This window comes from Charadrius vociferus, unplaced genomic scaffold (genome assembly GCF_000708025.1).
Source record: "Charadrius vociferus isolate BGI_N301 unplaced genomic scaffold, ASM70802v2 scaffold259, whole genome shotgun sequence".
NCBI classification, from domain to species: Eukaryota; Metazoa; Chordata; class Aves; order Charadriiformes; family Charadriidae; genus Charadrius; species Charadrius vociferus.
In genome coordinates, this window is record NW_009661368.1 from 6,242,288 (window position 1) to 6,246,174 (window position 3,887).

A 3,887-nucleotide genomic window follows, 5' to 3' on the forward strand; every position below is an offset into this window, starting at 1 on the left:
TTGATTTAAGCTTTTCTTCAGAATTGCCATATTATATCAATTACCTTCTGAATCAGCCCAATTAATCCAAAAGGGCCAATTTGCTTGCGAGACAAACATTATTCCTAAACTTTAGCATAGACTAATGAAGTTTCATTTCCTAAAAGTTTGTATCTTATTACTGACATTGGTTAGGGTGTGAGCCTTCATTCTCTTCCTGGGGATGAAGCACTGTGAGCATCTCTCCTCCACAGATTCCCAGGTGTCGAAAAAGCCTTTCCCTTTGCCACAGCAGTACCAGGATCTCCCCTCTACCCAACCACCACTATCTCCAATACTTCTGCCCCTTACCAGTTCAAAGGTTATTTGAGAAGACAAAGGCAAAAGGTAACCCCATTTCCACCTAGTAAGAAACGTAAATGCAAATCACATAAGGCTTGTTTCCATTGGAAGCAAGGCTAGAAAGTGCTTACGAAAAACAAGAAAGGGGACTTTTCGTCTTTGAAAAATCCTTCAGAGTCTATTAAACCTGGCAAACTGGTTATGTTATATAGGAAATAGTGTAATACACTAAGACTAACAGTTTGGGTATGCTAAGTGAAGTCATTGCTAGAATCCAGAAGAATTCTCATATTGTTCCATTTACTCAACCACATAATTTTGTAAAAACAGAAAGATTTGGGTACAACAGTGTTTCCATTTGAATCACTTCCTCATCTTTACTATTGCTGACTTTAGGATAGCATCTGTCCTGGTTTGAGTGACACAGGATTACCTTATCTTTTCAGTAATTTTACTTTTCAGTAAGGTCTCTTCTAATGCTTGGGAAAACTGCATTTTTAGAAGACGCTACTGTCTGAGTTTGTAAAAATACGTACTTTATAGCCAGCTACAGTATGTAGGTTTCAAGGTCTCAGTGTTTTCAAGCTCGCCAGGTGAAGGGATGAGGAGGAGACCCAGGCACTTGACCCAAGCTGGCCAACAGGATTATTTCATACCATGAACGTCACATTCGATATAAATTAGAAAGTTTGCTGAGGAGTTTTCCCTCTTCTATGATGGCTCTGATCCTGAGAACTTCTTCCCCAGCACTGGACCCAAGCCCTTCCCTTCCTCCCAAAGTCATAGTGCTCTCAGTGTCCAACACTGGCTGTCTACTGCAGGGAGTGCACAGCTTCCTACTGATAGAATTGGCTAAGTATAATCCTTGCATATTTTATATTGGTATCGGAATCAACATTGGTTCTTTAGTATTATTATTGTCAATTATTTAGTCTTCTTCTATTAATTGTGTTTATATTTCAAACCTCAGGTTTCCTTGTTTTTTCCAATTCCCCTTCCCAGGTCGGGAGGGGTCATCGGGTGATAGAATAATTGTCTAAATGACAATAAATTGTTGTGGGTTCTTCAAACCATAACAGCATCTTAACCACCACTGCAAACACTACATAACAGGGCATTTATTTAGGAGTCTGCCTCCAAACAACATCCCAGGGTAGTTCTTGGTATACTGCATTCCTGGATCAGACATGCAAACAGAAATCCTGACATCATCTGTGTTCATGAAGACCATGGACAAAAGTACAATATGTTTTCTGAGAGTGCAGAGCTTGGATATCTCTATTCAACTTAACCTATTTATAATAGTTTTGAAGAAACATTACCGTATGAAACACACAACATTATTCTAAACAGGTCTGACTTGGCAAAAAAATAAAAGACAGCTCAAGAGCAAATGCACATATTCAGCACGAACAGTGACAAGGAGTCCATGCACAAGTATATACGGGAGGGCATTACCGGCTCTGGCTGCTGCTTGTAGCCCCAAAACTTTACCCAGACAGCAAAAGAGAAAGAGCAAGGAAGGTAGAAGCAGCTTTTAGCAAAAAATTTGCAGCATTTTTTCAGGCAAGTTAAGTAGTGTGAACTTTTTCCAATTTTAACATCTACTGACAAGACAAGCAGTGAGTACGTTTTGTCACTGGACAGCAAATATACTTTTAAACAATATATTACATCAAAAAGATGCTAAATCTGTTTTACAGAGCAAAAAATCAGATGTTTCCAGAACCAAATTTAAGTTTAAGGAACACAGCTTAGACTCTAGAGCACCATGTTGCTGTGGTCCTTGTCAGTAGATGTGATGAATTTTTACACTTAATATTACATTTACATTTGTTAATAATACTAAAGGAAGAACACTTTTCTAAAAAGCAAACTGCCAGAAGGAGTGAAAGAGGAAGACTTGTAGAACACTTCATTTTTCTTACATAAGCCAAGCAGCAAATACTTTAAAACTTCTAAGTAGCAAGTTTTGATGCTTTAACAAGACATTTTTGTTGCAAAACATGCACAAGTTTGGCTTGCTATTTGGACTATTAACATCCTACTATGTACCTCTGTTTGAACACCAACACCTGCAGGTTCACATTTGTTTTGAGCAAGAGCATTCTACACATATCAGAAAGCATGCCAGGCTAATGCTATACATACAAGAAGAGTTATAGTTCAAAGTAACACTCCTATATGATACATTAATTTTTGTAAGGCCTTTCTCACTCAGAACTTTGGCACATTAAGAATTTATTTTTTTTAAATGTAAAAACATTTGAATTTAAATCTTTTCCATGCAAACAGATCTTGTTTATATCAGAGCTCTGTGTAATTCGGGTCTGACCAACTCTGTTTTAACCCTAGCTTCAAAGATGAAATGTTTTTGTAATTGCTACTTTTTAAAATACACACAAGCAAGTTAATTTAATATTAAGCAATTCACAATTGTAATATCTTATTAGGCTTTAGCAATGGTAATAGAATATAATACAAGCCATCTTTCCAAGAAAACTACTTCAAGGTAAACCATATTTAAGGTTCACAAAAATAAAGAGTGTTTTAAGTTTGCAAGCATGAATTAAAGCGTTTCATTCTACTGCCTCTCCAATACACGCAACAGTTATACACAGCAGAGCATCACTGTTTGTTTCTTGCTTAATTTGATCACTGCAGCTGATTGCAATTCCCATGGAAATAAAAGCTAGAACCTAAAAATTACTGTGCACTATGAAGGAAAAAATACACTGATCTGTTGATGATCAATGATCCTTATGGGTTCCTTCCAACTTGAGATATTCTATGATTCTGAGTTTAAATCAACTGATGCAGGCAAATACACGACATTTAATGCCAATTACAATCAATATGACAGAGCTAAATCTATAATCACCTTTTGACTTGCTTGAGATCCAAATCTGGTAGCCTGTGAAAAAAAGCAAACGCATTCAAGTTTACTAGGAATAAAACTTTTGATTTTTAAATACACGCATTTAGAAATGACGCCTGATCCTCTCCAAGATGAATGGATCTTTGCCAGAATTTCACTGTGTAATAGTGAATACCCCTATCACCACCTCTTGCATTCCAGATCACTCTCGGGAAGTGCTGGTATTTCTCAACTTACAATAGGGGAAGAAAGGGTTTTCAGTAGAGATTAGACCGTGGTGAGCCAATGCAAAAGCACAGCAATATTTATGTCTCTCATGATGTCACCCAAAGTAAGAGATAACTGTTATGCTTATAAAAGTTTGGAAGAATACTAAGCAAAACTGAAAAAAGTTGCGATGCATAATTTTCACAAAAATATTTAATCTGTTTCCACCATCATCTACGGAAAATGTAATAAATTTTTATTTCCTCTGGTTTTAGTTTACAGTTGAATGTCACCTAAGAGTGCAAATTTACAGAACACGCAGAGCGTGAAGACCATGCCTAAGTTTTTCCCAAAGCATTCCCTCCAGGCACAGTCTCTGCCCAACAAACTTTCTATTTAAACTGACAAAAAATCCTGTAGTTAGAAAGAAGTCAAAGGAAGGAAAAAATATAAAATCATCAGCAATTTGTAACTTGGTATT

The 3,887-nt window shown here is 36.7% G+C and overlaps 1 protein-coding gene across 2 annotated transcripts in view; it reads right to left on the bottom strand.

Moving 5' to 3' along the window:
• The window catches only part of ARFGAP1 (ADP-ribosylation factor GTPase activating protein 1), a 17,017-nt gene that overhangs the window by 5,223 nt on the left and 7,907 nt on the right, over window positions 1-3,887 (bottom strand). Inside the window, exons 8-9 of one of the 2 annotated variants that reach the window (XM_009893440.1) lie at window positions 3,203-3,235; window positions 1,780-1,809 (exon numbers count right to left, since the gene is read on the bottom strand). In XM_009893440.1, coding sequence (XP_009891742.1) covers window positions 1,780-1,809; window positions 3,203-3,235 — 63 coding nt within the window. The remainder of the gene's footprint in view (window positions 1-1,779; window positions 1,810-3,202; window positions 3,236-3,887) is intronic. The other variant, XM_009893441.1, reaches the window with a different exon arrangement.